At 50.1% G+C, this 19,752-nt stretch overlaps 1 protein-coding gene across 10 annotated transcripts in view; it reads right to left on the minus strand.

Moving 5' to 3' along the window:
• PAX8 (paired box 8) overlaps positions 1-18,163 on the minus strand; it is a 38,302-nt gene extending 20,139 nt beyond the window's left edge. For all 10 annotated transcript variants that reach the window (XM_033159226.1, XM_033159233.1, XM_033159234.1 and 7 more), the window contains exon 1: positions 18,053-18,163. In XM_033159226.1, the coding sequence (XP_033015117.1) occupies positions 18,053-18,077 (25 nt within the window). In that variant the 5' untranslated portion in view covers positions 18,078-18,163. The remainder of the gene's footprint in view (positions 1-18,052) is intronic.
• Positions 18,164-19,752: the final 1,589 nt, after the last annotated feature.

The raw sequence follows: 19,752 nt of genomic DNA on the forward strand, positions 1-19,752 counted from the left end.
GAAAGTGTTAACACTTTTTAAGAACAACAAAAAAGAGGTGACAGTACTGCGTATCCTTGAGTACCCCCTGAAGAAAAAGCACTGGGTAATAATAATAATACTTACCGTATTTTTCGCTCCATAAGATGCACTTTTTTCCTCCTAAAAAGTAAGGGGAAATATCTTATGGAGCGAATGGTGGTCCCTGGAGCTGAATCACCCAGGGGCCAAAAGAGGATCATGCTTTTTATTTTACAAAGAGAAAAGGGGGTGTTGAAAGGACCCCACTGAGCAGCCGATCAGCAAGAGATCGGGAGAGAGATAAGAGTCCCGGCTCCCTTTCAGCGCCGCCCTCTTGCCCCGCCCTCCTTTGTTGAATGTGCTGCAGAGGGAGGTTGTTTGTTTCCCCAGCTACATGTGACTGACTGATTAGATTATCTGTCTGGAAACTGTGGAAAAGGCTCCCTTTCCTTTAGAAGCTGCAGAAATGTGAGTTGAACCCCATAAAAACAGGGCTTTTCCTCTTTGCTTTTCCCCCCCTTGCAAAAGGAGCTGTGCTTTTTCCCCTTTGCAAAAAAAGCTGCAAAACTTTTAGCTGATCCTCAAAAAACCAGGGCTTTTCCCTTTGCAAAAAAGCTGCAAAACATTTAGCTGATCCTCAAAAAAACAGGGTTTTTCCCTTTGCAAAAAAAGTTGCTAAACTTTTAGCTGATCCTCAAAAAAACAGGGCTTTTAGAGGAGGAAAACCTACTTACCTACTTACTTAACTTATACCCCGCCCATCTGACTGGGTTTTCCCAGCCACTCTGCGAGGCTTCCAACAAAAGATTAAAAATACATGAATCCCTATCTCTTCCTTCCTGTCACTACACACTCTTTTTCCTACCTTCTTTGCTCTTCTCCAGAGCAGAATATCCATTTTGAACCTCCATATTTGCAACATTTAAGGGTTATTGCCTGTGTCTGTATCTCTAGAATCTGTATCACATGAATTCTGGCAAGAGTTTTGGTGTGAGTACCGGTAAACCTTGCATTTCCTTGTTTACTAAACAGTCTGAGAGTGATTTCCTTGTTAAGAGGGAAACATAAAACTGGGAGAAGATAATCTAAAGCATCCTTGGCTATCATAATGGTTCTAGAAGACAGAGGCGGGCCTTGGGGTCTCAAATTTCAGCTGCGCCCTGTGTGGACTCTGCCTCTTGTCTTCCACAGAGGAGGCCACATCATAGTTGTGGCCTCCCTTGTGGCGCCCCTGAAGCTCTGTGCCCAGTGTGACAGAACAGAGGCAGTTGCAGAAGAAGAAGAAGAAGAAGAAGAAGAAGAAGAAGAAGAAGAAGAAGAAGAAGAAGAGGAGGAGGAGGAGGAGGAGGAGGAGTTTGGATTTGATATCCCGCTTTTCACTACCCGAAGGAGTCTCAAAGTGGCTAACATTCTCCTTCTCCCTTCCTCCCCCACAACAAACACTCTGTGAGGTGAGTGGGGCTGAAAGACTTCAAAGAAGTGTGACTAGCCCAAGGTCACCCAGCAGCTGCATGTGGAGGAGCGGAGACACGAACCCGGTTCACCAGATTACGAGTCTACTGCTCTTAACCACTACACCACGCTGGCTCTCCTAAATCTACCTCTGTAGAAGCTTATGCAACTTTGTCCTAATAGCGCCTAGAGATCAGCTGCACACGGATGGTGATTTTTAACTCTGCTGAAATAGATATTTGCATTCTCACACAAGTGATAAAGAAGAAGGTTAATTACTGAATAAAATATCCTTGTTATCCTATGTGAAAAACTTTAATAAAAATCTTAGTACCAAAAATTAAAAAATTTAAAATTAAATTATCCAGCAAAGCATCCCAGGCCAGCCGTGTTATAAATCCTTCCAACATCTGTTTATTCTACAAAACACCACCCTGGAAAGTAATAGTGCAGGGAATCTGACCCCGTGCCCCCCCCCATGCCATAGCTCTAGTTCAAATGCCTGTCCCTCAAAGCTTCAATTACCCGTTGGGGGGAATAACCGCTGGGAGCTGGATTAGGGCCATGATGCAGGAGCAAATAGTTAAGAAACCCCTATTCTTGTGTATGTCTGGTCTGGGGCTCAGAAGTAAGTTTGGTTCCAGTCCCAGACCTTTCATCTCGCATACAGTCTGACTCTCAGCATCGAAGGATGATTGATTGACAGGCTCAACTTCTGAACGTCACTCCGCTGGGGATGAGCTGCCAGGTGACTTGAGAAAATAGTAAAGAGGTTCCCCAAAGGTGGAGTGGGGAGGTGAATGAGCCTGTTTCCGGAGTTGACTGTGATGCCAGCAGGGCAGGGCATACCCCTCCCCTTCTCCAGGGGGCTCCAGCCCACCTCCCGACCCTCCCTTCTGCCATTGCTGCCGCCAGCCACAGTCCAAGAGGTTGTTCTCCCGGCCATTTTTGTTCCCCTTGTTATGTACTGAGTTGAATAGGATCCAAACTGCAGCAGTCTGATTGGTCCTAGAACAATAGGATTGAGATTGCAGCAGTCTGATTGGTCCCAGAACAATAGGATTGAGATTGCAGCAGTCTGATTGGTCTGCAGGAGCCACCCAATCCAGCTCCAGGTGGAAGTGAATCCGCACTCCGATTGGCATACAGGAGTATCCCGGAATTAGCCAATCACATGGGGCCCATTGTGTAAATAGTGTATATAAAGCAAACGTTTTGGGAGAACTACATTCCTCACTACCATGAGCTGAATAAAGAGCATGAAAGTCACACTGGACTCCGAGTATCTTTCACCCTTGAATAATAATCATGAGCAATGGCATCACCAGGCTTGTGTTTCGCAGGTACAGCTAGTCCTAGTCAAGAGACGTTTAACATTCTTGACCTCTGGCCTCTCGGTTCCCTTCCCCACTCCCAGGGAACGCGGCCAAGAGTTAAAGCTGACGCATCCGAGGCACAGCTTAGATTCCAGGCAAATGCAGCCACCTCTGGCAGGAGGACATGGCCGGCCTACAAGGCCAGTTCCAAGCATCACACAGAGGGAACGGAAGCCTGAGATCCTGCCCCCGCCCCAGAATGCACAACCATAGGGTTGCCCTATTTCAAAATTGGTTCTTTCTTTCTTTCTTTCTTTCTTTCTTTCTTTCTTTCTTTCTGTAGGAACCTACCAAAATTGTTCAGCTTTTCTGGGGAAACCTGTCCCCAAAATAATGATTTAAAGCTTTTTTGCAGCTCTTTCCACTGCTTTTTCCGTCGCATTCACATACATCAGGTAAAGGTAAAGGGACCCCTGACCGTTAGGTCCAGTAGTGGACGACTCTGGGGTTGCGGCGCTCATCTCGCTTTACTGGCCGAGGGAGCCGGCCTACAGCTTCCGGGTCATGTGGCCAGCATGACTAAGCCGCTTCTGGCAAACCAGAGCAACGTACAGAAACGCTGTTTACCTTCCCACCGGAGCGGTACCTATTTATCTACTTGCACTTTGACGTGCTTTCGAACTGCTAGGCTGGCAGGAGCTGGGACCGAGCAACGGGAGCTCACCCTGTCACGGGGATTCGAACTGCCAACCTTCTGATCGGCAACCCCTAGGCTCTGTGCTTTAACCCACAGCACCACCCATGTCTGAGTTTTCCCTTACATTTTGTTAATTCAGCAAAATTTTCCCCCACCCCACATCATTTTTGCACCTGAAAATCAGGACTTGTCAGGAATTTTCCTGATGTATGGCAACCAGGAAGCAATAGAGTCCAGCTCTCTCTCCCTCCCTCCCTCCCTCTCTCTCGCTTCCTGGTAGCTGAACTTATTTCTGTCCAGTCACACTCCCAACTGCTCTATTCTAAAAGATAATGTGGCAAGCAACAGGATTGAAACTAGAGCCACAAAATGCCCACCTTGCCAGAGTGGCTGCATTCAGAGTACCTGCTCTTCCTGCAGGCCATTCCCCTCCCCATGATTTATTTTCTAACTAACACTCAGCAATTGGTGGTTACTGAGCACCGGGCGCCAGGAACGGGGGGGGGGGGGGAGGCACCTCCTTAATTTTTGAAAAAAGTTTTTCTGTACTTCTGCAAAACTCAGGTATCCCCTGAACATGCCCAGTATTTCCCTTCTGTTTCTTTATGGCTGCATTTTGCCTCCATTTCCGTTGGAACAAACTCATCACCTGATTTCAGAACACTATAGTGAAAAGAGGGAATTTTTAAAAACCCTGTACAGGCAGCGTGTCAGCCTTAGACACTTGAATCTAAGTAGCAAACTAAAATCTCTTCCCAGTGCCTTCTTCTCCTGGGATATACCTGTGCATTTGTTTTTTTGGGAGGTGTGGGGCTGCTTGCCTTCCCTGTCTCAGCATGTTGTTACTGGTAACTACTGGAGTTAAGCCAGAGCCTAGGGCTTGCTGATCAGAAGGTCGGCGGTTTGAATCCCCGCAACGGGGTGAGCTCCTGTTGCTCGGTCCCTGCTCCTGCCAACCTAGCCATTCAAAAGCACGTCAAAGTGCAAGTAGATAAATAGGTACTGCTCCGGCGGGAAGGTAAACAGCGTTTCCACGCGCTGCTCTGGTTCGCCAGAAGTGGCTTGGTCATTCTGGTCACATGACCCAGAAGCTGTACGCCAGCTCCCTCAGCCAGTAAAGCGAGATGAGCACCGCAACCCCAGAGTCGTTCGCAACTGGACCTAATGGTCAGGGGTCCCTTTACCTTTACCTTTACGGATTGCAAGGCTTACTCAGATATTTGAGTTACAGGTAGGTAGCCGTGTTGGTCTGCTATAGTCAAAACAAAATAAAAAAATAAAAAAATTCCTTCCAGTAGCACCTTAGAGACCAACTAAGTTTGTTCTTGGTATGAGCTTTCGTCTGCATGCACACTTCTTCAAATACACTGAAACAGAAGTCACCAGACCCTCATATATAGTGAGAGAGTGGGGAGGGGTATTACTCAGATATTTGATCAATGCATTCATATCATACCAAAAGTTCAAGATTCTCCAAAGTCCTGCCCCACATATTATCATGCCAATGGGGTGACCTAAGTAGGGGCAATATGGTAAACCAAAAAAAAGCTCAGATGGTGGAATGCAATATTTCTCATATGGAAGTTTTGTAGGTCCGTATAGTTAAAGCTATGGTTTTCCCAGTAGTAATGTATGGAAGTGAGAGCTGGACCATCAAGAAGGCTGATCGCTGAAGAATTGATGCTTTTGAATTATGGTGCTGGAGGAGACTCTTGAGAGTCCCATGGACTGCAAAAAGATCAAACCTATCCATTCTCAAGGAAATCGGCACTGAGTGCTCACTAGAAGGACAGATCCTGAAGTTGAAGCTCCAGTACTTTGGCCACCTCATGAGAAGAGAAGACTCCCTGGAAAAGACCCTGATGTTGGGAAAGATGGAGGGCACAAGGAGAAGGGGACGACAGAGGATGAGATGGTTGGACAGTGTTCTCAAAGCTACTAACATGAGTTTGGCCAAACTGCGGGAGGCAGTGGAAGACAGGAGTGCCTGGCGTGCTCTGGTCCATGGGGTCACGAAGAGTCGGACACGACTGAATGACTGAACAACAACAACAAGTTTTGTTTTTATTTTTTAGCAATCCTCAAATGGAGCTTGTGTGGTTACTGACATGAGCCAATAGGTTTCCTTGATACCTGCTCCTGGATACCGTACCTATCGAGGGCAAATCATGTTTCTATGGTGCACTGCAGCCTATTTTAAATCCTTGGGGAATGCAACATCTCCACAACAGACGTGTTGCCAGGAGGAAGGAGGTCTGGATCCTCTGAAGAAAAGGAGTAACCGCCTCATTGCACAAAGGAAGCGTTGCCTGGAGAGGGTCCTGAACGTAGCCCAGCAGGGGTAGAAGAGCACAGATGCTGCCAATGAGACTCTTTTTCTCATCAAATCACAATTGTCCGAGTGCTTTTGGGCTTTGCTTAGAGCTACAGGTAATTTCTCGAGCCTGAGCGGCAAAACTGCGAAAAGCCACCTATCAGGGGTCTGAGCAGAAGGAGGGCATCAAGGAGTTAATGGGAGGATTTGCGGGGTTGGAAGCAGGAAGGAAGGAAGGAAGGTTGGGTACCATTAACAGAGAAACCCATTAGAAAGACCAAAAGGGAAAGAATCAGGAGAGCGCAATAGAGAGGCAAATCTAATATCAACTAGGGAAAAATAAATAGAGATTAGGGTGAACAAATTAGCTGTAATGGGCTCAGCACTAATACAAGAATAACGACAGAATTGCGAATGCCTCTGAGGGGAGATGGAATATGAGGCCAGAGCAATCATGCAGAGGGCAATAACAATTATGGAGGAAAGAAGGAAAGAAGGTAAAAAAGAAAAAGAGAGCAAGAGAGGGGGAAAAACTGTTTCCAAATGCTTTACTTTTTTTTTTTTTGAAAGGTGGGTTTTCAGCTTATTAATATGTCTCCCACTTCATAATATGTTGAACTAAAGACTCAAGAAATTTGTCCTTCTACCTAAAGAGATGTCTGCCAACATCTCTTGAAAATACTTCCTGGTGCTTGTTGTTGTAACGATTTGGATCGTGCTGCGGAAGTAATGCAGTCCAAAGGGCAGATTATAGACCCCAATTCTCTTCTTGAAAACCGAAAGGATTTGCCAATGCCGCTTGCGAAATTATTTATCTATCTGAAATGTTACCCTAAATCATGGAGCCAGGGAGGGCGTCCAGCCACAACAACCGCTTGCTCAAGGAAATAAATCCAGAGATAGAGACTCCCCAATAACATTCGGAAAAGGGCAAGCGAAACAATGAAGGGGGTGGAGCGACTCCCCTCTGTGAAAGGTTGCAGCATTTGGGACTTTTTAGCTTAGAGAAAAGGTCAGTAAGCTAGGTGACATGGCTGAAGTTTATAAAATGTACTCATTTACACAGCACATAGTTAAACTATGAAATTCACACACACACCCCAGAAAATCCCCCCAACTTGAACGGCTTCAAAAGAGAATTAGACAGATTCATGGAGGAGGAGAGGGAAGAGAAGAAGAAGAAGAGTTTGGATTTGATACCCCGCTTTTCACTACGCAAAGGAGTCTCAAAGCGGCTAACATTCTCCTTTCCCTTCCTCCCCCACAACAAACACTCTGTGAGGTGAGTGGGGCTGAGAGACTTCAGAGAAGTGTGACTAGCCCAAGGTCACCCAGCAGCTGCATGTGGAGGAGTGGAGACACGAACCCAGTTCCCCAGATTACGAGTCTACCGCTCTTAACCACTACACCACACTGGGATATCAATGGCTACTAGTGCCCTCCAAGTCAGAGGCAGAAGTGCCTCTGAATACCCATTTCTGGAAGCTGCAGAAAGGGAGAGTCCTGGTTGTAGGTCACCCACAGACATACGGTTGGCCACAATGATAATGATGATGATAATTCACTATTATTATTATTATTATTATTATTATTATTATTATTTATACAATGACCATTGGGCTGGGTTTCCCCAGACACTCTGGGCAGCTTCCAACAGAATATTAAAATACAATAGTCTATTAAACATTAAAAGCTTCCCTAAACAGGGCTGCCTTCAGATGTCTTCTAAAAGTCTGGGAGTTGTTTTTCTCTTTGACATCTGGTGGGAGGGCGTTCCACAGGGCGGGTGCCACTACCGAGAAGGCCCTCTGCCTGGTTCCCTGTAACTTGGCTTCTCGCAGCGAGGGATCCGCCAGAAGGCCCTCGGCGCTGGACCTCATTGTCCGGGCAGAACAATGGGGGTGGAGATGCTCCTTCAGGTATTAGAGCAGGATGAGTGGCCTGAACCAGCAAGGGTCTTCCTATGTTCTTAATAAATGACAGCCCAGCCTCTCCATGGAGAGAGAGTCCATCACTACCCCTCTCGGTTGATTGGTGTCAGGATCAAACTGCACTTTGTTATCAAGAGATTTCTCCTAATGTTCAAACAAAATCTAACCTCCTGCACTCCTATAATCTCTACTCCTGCCCTCTGGAGCAGCAGGGAGGAAGCCTTTGCCCTCTTCCATCCCAAACACCTTAAGATTAACCCCCTTTTAGCCCATGGGTCATATTCCTGCAGGGGCAACCATACCAGTGATGGGGTGGGACTTAGAGGCAAAACTGAGCAGGGTAGCAGGTGTCCCTTATACAGTAGGCTACGTGCCAGTCATGCAAAAATAGAGCTTTCTGCACCCACAGACTCCTCCATCCAGACAGACAAGCGAAAGTGCTCTGCCACTTCCCTCCAGCCAAGACTTAGGATAGCTTTGTTTGCTGTGAGTACCAAACCAAAACTTTCCTTTACCCTTACAATCAGCAGCCTTATCTGGTTTTTTCTCTGCACACCACTGCAGTATATCTACTGTTCTCCAACAACAAAGAGGTCTGGAGAGGCACATTTGATCCCTAGGTCTAAGGCATGGGTCGGCAAACTAAAGCCCAGGGGCCAGATCCAGCCCAATTGCCTTCTGGATCCGGCCCGTGGACGGTCTGGGAATCGCCGCGTGGATCTGATTCTGATTGTTTGGGCTGCGCCATTTCCCCCCCCCCCACACACACACACCACGGCGGCGCCTCCTCCCTCCCTCCTCCTGGCTTCTCCCTGCCCTGCCTAGAGGAGGAAGGGGGCTGGGCTTTGTTAGTACCAGCCCCTCTCCAGAGCCCTTTCGCACACCACTCATCGTCCCTCCGCCAGCCCCTGCCACTCGCAAGACACAGCAATTTAAAGCAGCCCCTCTCCGGAGCCCTTTCACATCTCGCGCATCGTCCCATTTTCCCCCCTCCAAAATATAGTCCGGCCCCCCACAAGGTCTGAGGGACAGTGGACTGGGCCCCCTGGCTGAAAAATTTTGCCGACCCCTGGTCTAAGGTTTCTGACCCCTCCTCAGCCTTCTCCAGGCTAAACATATAGTGTAGTGGTGCCCGCCCTGTGGAACGCCCTCCCATCAGAAGTCAAGGAAATAAACAACTATCTGACTTTTAGAAGATATCTGAAGGCAGCCCTGTTTAGGGAAGTTTTTAATATTTGATGTTTGATCACTTTATTATTATTATTAATACTCTGTTGGGAGCCACCCAGTGTGGCTGGGGAATCCCAGCCAGATTGGCGGAGTATTAATAATAATAATAAAAATATATTATTATTATTATTATTATTATTATTATTATTATTATTATTATTATTATTATTATTATACAATGCCTTAAATAATTATTCACAGGCCTTGTTTTTTGTGAGAGGGATGTGCAGCCAAATCAGAAAGGTGTGGCTGCTAGATAGTCACAGACAGGGGACTCTATGATGTCATAGGTCCCAGGGAGATCCCTGAAGATCCCAGGCCCCAGGGAGGTTAGACTGTCCTTGACCAGAGCCAGGGCCTTTTCGGCCGTGGCCCCGGCCTGGTGGAACGCTCTCTCACAGAAGAGCCCAGGGCCCTTCAGGATTTGACATCTTTCCGCAGGGCCTGCAAGACGGAGCTGTTCCACCAGCCCTTTGGTCGGGGTTCAGTCTGATTCTTTTCTTTCTGTATAATAACAAGCATTAAAGAAGTCTCCTAGCCCGCTCACAGGTCCTTTAAATAAGACCAGTGATAACAGTTGGCCCTGGGTAATATTATCCACTCTCCATTTTACCCGTGGACTGCCATCTGTCCAGATTTTAATTTGCTCTGAACTAATTTTAAGATGTATTTTAATTAATTGATTGCCTGTTTTTATATTCTTTTGTTCTTTGTATACTGTGTTAGCTTTATGATAAAAAAAATCCTTCCAGTAGCACCTTAGAGACCAACTAAGTTTGTTCTTGGTATGAGCTTTCGTGTGCATGCATGCATGCACACGAAAGCTCATACCAAGAACAAACTTAGTTGGTCTCTAAGGTGCTACTGTGGAAGACAGAGGAGTTACCAACCATAGAAGAATGGCAGGTGAAAATGATGGACTATATGGAGCTTGCTGAACTGACCGGGAAACTTCGTGACCAGAGGGAAGAAGCGGTGGAAGAAGATTGGGAGAAATTTAAAATGTATTTAAAAGATCGTTGTAAGATTAAAGATTAGAAGCAAGCTGAAAGATATGTTAGGCTGTAGATTCAGAAGATAGATTTAAGGTATATAACTGTTTGAATAATTGATAAGGATATTAGATAAGAAGAGATGTTAAGGTTAATTAATAAAAAGATGATTTTAGCAATGTAAAGAAATTACTAAAGTTGATATACAAGGAACGCAGGGAGAGAGGACATGAGGAAGTCAACCCACAACGATAAGAAAATGAGAAGAAGAAGAAGAAGAAGAAGAATAAGAAGAAGAAGAAGAAGAAGAAGAAGAAGAAGAGTTTGGATTTGATATCCCGCTTTTCACTACCCGAAGGAGTCTCAAAGCGGCTAACATGAGATAGTTGTATTAAGATTCAAGTTTTTATTTTTTTATTATTGTTTTCATTGTTTGTTTGTTTGTATATGTTTTTGTTATGTGTATGTTATATTTTGTTAAAACTAATAAAAATTTAATTTGGGGGGGAAAAATAAGGTGCTACTGGAAGGAATTTTTTTAATTTTCTTTCGACTATGGCAGACCAACACGGGTACCTACCTGCAACTAGTTTTATGATGTTAGCCGCCCTGAGCCTGGCTCCAGCCGGGGAGGGGGAGTACAATAAAATATATTATTATTATTATTATTATTATTATTATTATTATTATTATTATTATTATATCCTCTAAACTTGTGTGGCAGGAAGGAGAACAATAGAAACAAAATATTTAATTCTTCCTGTCACTGCACACACTTTTTCTTACCCACAATGGGATAGGATGTCTGTAAACTCTCGTCCAGAGAGCACACTCCATTTTGGACTATAACTTTCAATGATTATTGCTTGTCTGATTTGCATCACTGATTTTCATCATTGCATCTGTTGAATCCTGCCAAGACTTCGGATGTGAGTAAATCTAACAATTTATTTACTTAAACAGTCTGAGGGTGATTTATTTGTTGAGAGGGAAACATAAACCAGGGAGAAGATAACCCAAGTCTGCCTAAGCATCCTTGGGTATCATAATTGTTATAGAAGCCTGTGCAACCTCATCCTAAAAGCTTATAGAGATAAGCTGGAATTGGTATTTGCGTTCTCATACAAGCAGTATGAGAAGGCAAAAAAGGAAATAAGCCCTGTTATAGCAGTTGGCAAGGGAAGGGGATTTGCGTTGGGGCAAATGGTTGGATCAGGGGTCAGCAAACGTTTTCAGCAGGGGGCCGGTCCACTGTCCTTCAGACCATGGGGGGGGGCTGGACTATATTTTTTTTGGGGGGGTGAACAAATTCCTATGCCCCACAAATAACCCAGAGATGCATTTTAAATAGCACACATTCCTACTCATGTAAAAATTATGGTGCTGGAGGAGACTCTTGAGAGTCCCATGGACTGCACAAAGATCAAACTTATCCATCCTTAAAGAAATCAGCCCTGAGTGCTCACTGGAAGGACAGATCCTGAAGTTGAGGCTCCGGTACTTTGGCCACCTCATGAGAAGAGAAGACTCCCTGGAAAAGACCCTGATGTTGGGAAAGATGGAGGGCACAAGGAGAAGGGGACGACAGAGGATGAGATGGTTGGACAGTGTTCTCGAAGCTACCGGTACCAACATGAGTTTGACCAAACTGCGGGAGGCAGTGGAAGACAGGAGTGCCTGGAGTGCTCTGGTCCATGGGGTCACGAAGAGTCGGACACGACCAAACCACTAAACAACAACAACAACAACAACAACAACAACAACAACAAGCAGCGCATTTTTTAAAGAAAAAGGTGCCAGTACTCAACAACAAGCAGGGGGAGGGACCAGCACATGGGGGGGTGGCCTGGTGCCAACAAGGCTGGGCAGTGAGGGCGGGTTAGCTGTTTGACACTCCCTTGCCCACCCACCTACTGAGGTGCTGCCGCCCAGGTGGGAGTCCGGGATCCTGTCAGAGCATCGCACCTCCTTCCCAAAGCTGGGCAAACACTTCCCGGGCTTTGAAGACGCTCGAACTCAGGACAAAAGGGAGAAACGTGCTAAGAGGAAGGCACGCTTGGCAAAGCCTCACCGTGACTAACTCCCGCCCGGAAACCTATGTCCCCACTGTGGAAGGGTGCGAGGATCCAGAATTGGCCTCCACAGTCACTTACGGACTCACTGTTAAAACCGCGTTTATGGAATACAATCTTACTCGGCTACAAGTGATCACCAGAGAAGAATATTTAAGGATCTGGTGACTTCTGTTTCAGTGTATCTGAAGAAGTGTGCATGCACACGAAAGCTCATACCAAGAACAAACTCAGTTTGTCTCTAAGGTGCTACTGGAAAGAATTTTCTATTTTGTTTCGACCAGAGAAGAAGACATGACATGGAAACTGAGGGCCCTTCCAGAGGCTGGTATTTTACTGTAGTAGATATTTTCTGCAACATGTTTTTGACACAAGAATAGTGCGTTAGTGGTGCACTTATTCCGTGTTATTAGTTGGTCTCGGTGGAAGCTGACCCAACAGGGCAAAGGAGAACAGATAACGCAGAATCACACCAGGTGTTGCCATGGTCCCAATTCCCGTCTGCCCAGGCAGTCAGCGTGGACAATAGTTCATAGAATCATAGAATTGCACGGTTGGAAAGGACAGTGAGGATCGCATCCGCTTCAGCACCATGGATGGGGCTGCAAAGAGCACAAAGACTGCGGCGCTTTGGGTACAAATAGGAGAACCTCCCGTCCCACCCCCGCCGCCTGAAGAATTGCATTTCTGGGTGCTCTTGAAAATAGCAGCAGTAAGGGGACTCGTAGAGGGGTCTTGCACTTGGTGGGGTCTGCGCACACGACAGAATTGTGTGGGCTTTATTGTCCCCCCCCAAAAAAATATTTTGGAATGTTTCTCTTCACCACGTTAGCACCCCCGGGGTACGTGATTTCCCCTGATTGCTCGTTGCACTAGCCTAACCCAGCAGAATCTTAAAAAGCAAAGACATCACCTTGCCGACAAAGGTCCGTATAGTTAAAGCTATGGTTTTCCCAGTAGTAATGTACGGAAGTGAGAGCTGGACCATCAAGAAGGCTGATCGCGGAAGAATTGATGCTTTTGAATTATGGTGCTGGAGGAGACTCTTGAGAGTCCCATGGACTGCAAAAAGATCAAACCTATCCATTCTGAAGGAAATCGGCCCTGAGTGCTCACGAGAAGGACAGATCCTGAAGTTGAGGCTCCAGTACTTTGGCCACCTCATGAGAAGAGAAGACTCCCTAGAAAAGACCCTGATGTTGGGAAAGATGGAGGGCACAAGGAGAAGGGGACGACAGAGGATGAGATGGTTGGACCGTGTTCTCGAAGCTACTAACATGAGTTTGGCCAAACTGCGGGAGGCAGTGGAGGATAGGGGTGCCTGGCGTGCTCTGGTCCATGGGGTCACGAAGAGTCAGACACGACTGAATGACTGAACAACAACAACAACCCAGCAGAACTGTAAAAAGTTAACTTTCAGAGCAGCGCCCGCGGTATCCCTGGGCTGGCGGAGGATGGGGAGAGTCAGGTTTCCTTACAGGTTTTCAACCAGCCCCTGCACACCTGCACTTGGAAGGGAAGGCTGCCGTTTCCTACCAATCAAATAGCTAATTGCAGTGTTAATTAATTTCTTCCTCGAATGAGGTTTCTTAAGTCAGCGAGCCAACTGAGAAGGATGCGGGCATGAAATGGCTCCCGAAAGGGAAATGCTCGGCAAAAATCCTCCGGCCTGGAGGGACACCGCCGCCGCTTCCAGCCCCCGGACAACAAGGGCTCCCCCGGGTGCCTCAGCTGCGCTCCCGCAGCCGGGTTGTGCAGGCTGCCGGACTCTTGCAATCGGCTTCCATCTAGACGCAAACCTGCATGAAGGACATTCAAAGGCTCGTCTGGAAGCGCGCAGCGCTAGGTAGGAATTTGGCCTCGCCGGCCTCTCAAGCTGCGAACTGGAGGTCCCGGAGTTCTCTCTCCCCGCCTTCCTCCTAGCATGTTACTTTCTCTGCTCTATCACCGCGCGAAACGCAGCAAATTTCGCGGGGTCTCAGAAGATCCGGAAACAGCAGAGAGGAAAAGAAGTTTGATCAAGCCCGATCGCTTCTCACTTGGTTTTTCCTCCTCGTGACGGACTTCCAGATCAGATTTCCTCGGCCCGGCTGCGCCCCCAGACCCCAAACCGGCATAATTGATCACAAGACGTGGCACATGTACACCATTTGAATGGCAGTGCCCATCAACATGGGGGGGCGACCCCCCTCAAATATTTTATTGGGAGGGAGAAGGGACCTCAGCCCCTAGGAGTTGGTTCTTAATGGCACATGTGCTCCACCCCGTCTCCCGCCACGCTGGCTGCAAGCAAGCCATTTCCATGGAGCAGCAGTCGGGGGCAAACAGCTGGCGAGAGAAGAGCAACCAACTCCGCTGCCGAGATGCGCAAACTGCCGAAGCCGCAAAACCTGGCCAAAGCCAACAGTCTGGCCCCGTTGCCCTCTGGGCTGCAAACCAGCGGGTCATCCTGTACGTGTGTACACGCCTCCCAGAAGCTGCCAGGTCTTACTCCGTCCGCAGTATCTCCCTGTGGAGCTCCGGTTCCGTTCTCTGTTCCTTCGAGCGCAGTAGCCGCGCCTGTTGCTTTTTGACAAGCTTCGCTCACATTCCCTCTTCGCCAGTCAGTTAAAAAAAAAAAAAGGCAGTGGATCTGGCGCCACGAACTTCTGAGGGCCTTTTCTCCCTCCTTATTCCCACAGGGGATGGAATCAAGACGTGTTCGACTCCGTCTTAAAAGTCAGAAAAGCAAATTCGCTCCAGCGCCCGGTCAATACCAAACAGGAGTGCCCCGCGACCGTCGGTGCCTGGGACCATGGGTGCCCTGGCACAGAAATCTGTGGGTGCCCGGTCCCTTCATGGGGAATTTTGTGGGTGCTCGAGCACCCAGGGGCCCCAGGGAGTTGGCACCTATGTCACCAAAGGTTCTGGAAAAGCCGAATCTTGTCAGAACCCGAAGGGCGGCAGACAGGAGCCCGAAGGTGGTCGCTGTCGAGGCAAGAGGGGGACGCAGCCTCCCCATTTTATGTCGGCTCTTTTATCTATTTTGTCAATTTTGGGTGAAGAGGTTGCCTCAGAGGAAGACGGGAACGTGACCGGGCACCTTTTCATTCAAGCTGCTCGCGAGCCCCGCGAGAGAAACACGACGAGACCAATCCAAAATAAAAGCTTTGCGCCTTCCCGCCCCTTGGACATGGGAGCGGCCGAGTCGAGCCAAAGAACCGAATCCCGGGGGGACGGATCCGTCTCCTCTGCAAGAGGGTTGCCGGGGTCTTTGAAGAGATGTTGGGGTTGTCGGGATGCCCCAGCGAGAATCCTGTCCAAATGCCCCGTTTGTGCCTTGGGCAGAAGGAGCGCTTGGGAATGTATGGCGAAGAAATGCGCCATAAGAACTCCAGCAATAAGTCTTCAGAGGCGCCCCAAGACTTCGACGTGGGCAGCGGGGACCATTCAGATGCTCTTGTTATATGTACGTTGAATTGATCGCCATCCAATTCTACTTCCGCTGTGGCCAAACTAGGTCTGCAAAAGGGCCCCGCCTGAGCGTTTCCTTCATGCAGAAATATTCCGAGTGGGACGAGATCGTTTGGGTGAGAGGGCCGTCGAGGGCCACGGTGGCTCGGCTCTGCGGCTACAATTGGAGGCAGCAATGCTTCTGAATGCCAGCTGCTGGAAACCGCAGCAAGGGAGAGGGCGCTTGTGGTCGAATCCTGCCGGCGGGTTTCCGCCACAGGCACCCGGTCGGCCTCTGTAAGATCACGATGCTGGACTCGATGGGCCTCTGGTCGGATCCAGGATGCAGGCTTTTCATGTGCTTTTACGTCTCCAAGAAAACGGCCGCTGAAATTGTGAGACGAAATTGTGGAGATGGAAGCGGACGCCTCGAGGGGCCCTCCTTGTTCGGGGGAAAGGAAAAAAGGAAGCCCTTGAAAGAGAAGGGAAGTGGGGCGGGACGGAGCGATGGTCGACGAGAAGGCAGCCTGGGACTGCAAAACCGACGTGGCGGGCCGGAGGTAGCGTCCCTCCGATCCCTTCGCAGCCGCCGCCGCCGGTCTCCCTGCTTCTCCCCACGGGAGGGAGGGGGCCTCAGCCCGCCCAGAAGCCTCCCGGGGCGAAGCGGGACTTGCTTCGGATTCGAAAGAGGCACCGGCGAGCGCACGTGGCCCGAAGCAGCCGAGTAGATGGGATCCGGACACACACACACACCCGCGATCCAGTCTGGAAGGGCTGCTGGCGGGCGGCAGGAGACCTGACCCAGGGGATCAGACGCGCCTCAATCCGAAGAGGCCGACACGTGGCAAGCTGGACTCGTTTGCACCTGCTTTTTCTTAAACGTAATGTTAGGCCCAGCATTCACTCGAATATGAACTTCTTTAAGGAAGTTGCTCAGCAGGCAACGGACATTGAATTAGCTGGGCGGCCCAATGCTACAGTGAGTTGCCGTATTGTGGCAACCCTGAGAGTTTTTGCAGCGCTGGGAAAGAAGGGAAATTTTGACATCTAAAAGCCTAAATGGTTGCACAACTGGTGGGGAATAACAACAACAAAACAACAAAACAACAACAACAACAACAAATAATAATAATAATAATAATAATAATAATAATAATAATAATAATGGCCAACCGTGCAGCAGAAGCGGCAATACCCCACATCCAAATTTCACTCTAATGGGAACTGAATTTTCCCTTCTCTTTCCAACCCGCCGCTGGCAATTCTCCGGCGCTCTGCCTCCTGAGAAATCTCACGGTTGCTCTCTTTAAGTTTACCCCGAGAAGAAGAAAATGCAAATAATACGGAAACTGATGACCAGTGGAGATCTCAGGCACCTGCATGGGCGTAGCCAGGATTTATGTGGTGGGGGGGGGCAGGCTTCATGTTAGGGGGCAGAACCTCAGTTAGTTAAGGATATTTATTGGTTTACTTCATTTAGGGGGGCAGCTACCCCCCTGCCCCACCTTGCCTACGCCCATGGGCACCTGCCTCTCCGTTAAGGGGGGCCCAGTTGAATATTGGCTCTGGATGAAACGAAAATACTGCGTTGGCCCCACTTGGTTGGCCAGGGAGCCACAGAGCTGACTTTCAGCCGGCAAAGGCCTCGGGGTGGCCTTTCTGCCTCCAACACCGCAAATGTCTGGACAACTTGGAAAAGGGGCCCCGCGCTGGCCAGGTGGGCGGGCTGTGACTCTCCCCGCGCGCTCAGAGGTGTGTGCGGGGCGCGCCAGACCCCGCCGATCCCGATCCACGTCTCCCGCACGTCGAAACTTTGCTAGGGTGAGAAGAAGGAGGTGCGCTTCTTGTAGCAGCCCAGCTCCCTCTTCGCCCCGGGGCTCAGCCCCACATGGAATAAAGGAGCGGCTGCTTTTCACCCCCCCCCCCAAAAAAACCAGGGGATCTGGAGGTTGCTACGTGGGAGCCCCAGGAGAGTTTGAACAGCAGGCGAGCACTTCACTCCAAGCTTGTGTGTTTTGTGGGGCGGGGGCTGGAGGAGGTTTTCTCCGGTGCCCCTGGGTGGGGCGAGTCGGTCAGGAGCGACCCCATCTCCGGCCACAGAGGACGCGTTTGCCTCCCTCCGCAAGCGGACCAAGGCCGGCGCAGAGGCGGAGTCTTGCGCCCCGCTTGGCGAGGCGGGTGAGAGAGCCCAGCGACTCGCTCGGGCTGCTCGCCATGGGGCTCGGCCCGATGACCCACCAGCCCCCCTCGGGTGGGTCCTCCCCGCAAGCCTGGCTCGCCGCGGCAGGAGGGCGCCCGGGCTGGCCTTGGGCGCGCGCAACTTCCGCGCAGGCGGGCCGGGAATGCCCTGTCTTGCCGTCCGCGGTGTGGCCCTCCCGGACCTCCTTCCCCAACGCGCGTGGGGCGAGGGGGCTGGGGGCTGGAAGAGACCGGCAGGCCGGAGCCGGCAGCCCGGCTGGAGGGGGCAGCGGCAGTTGGGGCGCCAGTTGGGAGTGGAAGGCACACAGCCGGGGGAAAAGCTCTTCTCTCATCCGCCGTACAGGTTGGGAGTAGGCGAGTGACTCCCCCACTCCCTCCCACCCTGGTCCCTGCCCCCACCGCCACGGGAAAGCTTACCTGAGCGGATGGAGTTATGGGGCATGGCTTGGCCGGCTCGTCGGGGGGCGGGCGAGAGGCCGCCGGGTCCTTTTCCTGGAGAGATCCGAAGCCCTGCTCTTGCTGCTGGGGGAGAGAAAGCGAAAGCGGCCTGAGGAAAGGTGGGGGGGGGGCGCCCCAGCAAAACCGGCAGAGGGCACTTTTCGGGGCACCTGCTGGCCCTGACTTGGACGCTCGTGCTTCCGTGAGCAGAACCTCAGAAGCACCCAAGGCTAGGAGGGCCGAGGGTTCTTGGAAGAGTCCCCCCTACCCATTTCTCGACGACCCTAGGATTTGCGAAGGTTCCTGGGAAGCTGCGTGGCCCGGGCACCTCTCCACCCGACCCCCGCGCAGGTCTCCTGCCTCTAGCACCCTAGGAGGACCCTTTACCTGCTCGCCTCCGCCCGGGCCAGCCAGGAAAAGAAGCTACTGGTCCTGGGCGGCTTCTCCGGCCGTTTTGTCCCCAGGAAAAGAGGCATGCCAAGCTGGTTTTATCCACACAGCCCCCTCGCAGCTCTGCCTCGGCAAGCGAAGCGGCGCTGGATTGGCTGCCTGGGGTTTTGGAGGGGGAGAGAAAGCAGGGGGGGTCATGGCTGAGTGCTTTTAAGAGTTAAAAAGAACTGCTCAGGAGCTGTTGTGAAAGAAACCAGGCAGGAGGGAAGGAAAGCAAAGCAAGGCCTGGACTGACCTAGCCAGGAGATCTCCTTCCTGGGTCCACATCACCTGCCCTGGACTGCTAGGCCCAGCTGTGGCCCCCACTGACGGCCAGCCCATGTCAGGCTGGCGCAGCAGGGAGTGCCTGTTACGGTGGGACGCCTACTTGTGCCCTTGCATAACATAGGGAGCCACCTCACTGGCTGGCAGCAATGGCTCCCCCTGGGTTTCCAGGCACCAGTCACCCCCCAGCCCTGCCTGGAAATGCCACCAGGGAGTGGACCCTTTTCAGGAAAAGCAGACACTCTGCCATCACACTGCGGCCCTTTGCAAAGAGGATTTGTTGGTTCCTGGGGCCTCATCCTGTAAACTTGTTCAGGTGGGGGCAGGTACCCTACAGAAGGTCTGGTGAAAAATCCCCACTTGGAGCAAGAGTTTGTTTCAGTGGAAGGGCGAGGAGCAGGCACACGTACCTAGAATTTGTAGAGTTGGAAGGGGGATCTTTCACCCAACGTAGGGCTCAAACCTATGACCCTGGAATGAAGAGTCTCATGCTCTGCTGAGGTTCAAGTATGCCCTTGGCAAGGAGATGTGGGCTGCCCAGAGCAGTGGAAGAACAGCCTGGGGACGGAGCTCACAGACAGGCAGGTAAGCTCCTAGCCACTCTGAGCCAGAGTGGAGATGCACAATTTCTGTGTCCTTGATGGGGGGGCCAACCTGATCAACCTCTACGTACACCCCTAGTGAGGAGGGGTAAAAGTCCATCAGGATCTGCTGCTGGGTTGCTGCCAGATCTGCTGAATCAGTAAAGGATTTCTGATTCCCTCTAGAAACCAGAAGAAGCTGGTGCCAGTTAGGTGTCTGGTGCCCCAGATCCTCAGCAAATCGCATGTAGCTTCGTTCTGGTATGTGGAGGTGTGTGACTCAGGGGCGCAGTCTGTGCTAGGCTCCACCATTTGAGCATCTGCCCTCAAGCTACTATTTTGCAGCTGTCACCAGCTGGTGGACCACTCCATTCTGGTAAATAT

Source organism: Lacerta agilis, chromosome 8, assembly GCF_009819535.1.
Source record: "Lacerta agilis isolate rLacAgi1 chromosome 8, rLacAgi1.pri, whole genome shotgun sequence".
NCBI classification, from domain to species: Eukaryota; Metazoa; Chordata; class Lepidosauria; order Squamata; family Lacertidae; genus Lacerta; species Lacerta agilis.